The sequence below is a fragment of the Tupaia chinensis genome, unplaced genomic scaffold, assembly GCF_000334495.1.
Source record: "Tupaia chinensis unplaced genomic scaffold, TupChi_1.0 Scaffold000450_1, whole genome shotgun sequence".
NCBI lineage: Eukaryota > Metazoa > Chordata > Mammalia > Scandentia > Tupaiidae > Tupaia > Tupaia belangeri.
The window spans coordinates 543,343-543,711 of record NW_006159956.1 but is presented as its reverse complement, the minus strand read 5'-3'; the positions used below and the strand labels follow the sequence as shown (position 1 = coordinate 543,711).

General features: G+C 75.6%; 1 protein-coding gene across 3 annotated transcripts in view; it reads left to right on the top strand.

Moving 5' to 3' along the window:
* Positions 1–21: 21 nt before the first annotated feature.
* Positions 22–369, top strand: part of DDX17 (DEAD-box helicase 17) — a 24,558-nt gene continuing 24,210 nt past the window's right edge. For all 3 annotated transcript variants that reach the window (XM_006155358.3, XM_006155357.3, XM_027774526.1), the window contains exon 1: positions 22–197. In XM_006155358.3, coding sequence (XP_006155420.1) covers positions 148–197 — 50 coding nt within the window. In that variant the 5' untranslated portion in view covers positions 22–147. The remainder of the gene's footprint in view (positions 198–369) is intronic.

The window sequence follows — 369 nt, the reverse complement described above, 5'->3', positions numbered from 1 at the left end:
GCGCGCGCGGAGGCGGAGACGCCCGCCCCTGCGCCCGCCCCACCAGCGGAGGCGCCGCCGCCATCGGTCGTCACCAGACCGGAGCCGCAGGCCCTCCCGAGCCCGGCCATCCGTGCTCCGCTCCCAGATCTCTATCCATTTGGGACCATGCGCGGAGGCGGCTTTGGGGACCGGGACCGGGATCGTGACCGTGGAGGGTAAGGGGGGGAGGAAGGGGTGAGGCGAGGCCTGGCTTCTCCGCGGGCGGGGGAAGCTGCTTTCCGAGGAGGCCGCCTGGCCGCTCCGGCCCGGGAGGCGCAGTAGCGGTCTGCCTGGGGGGCCTCGGCCCGGCCACTCCGGACCTGGCGGGAGGGCCGGCAGCTGGAAGAG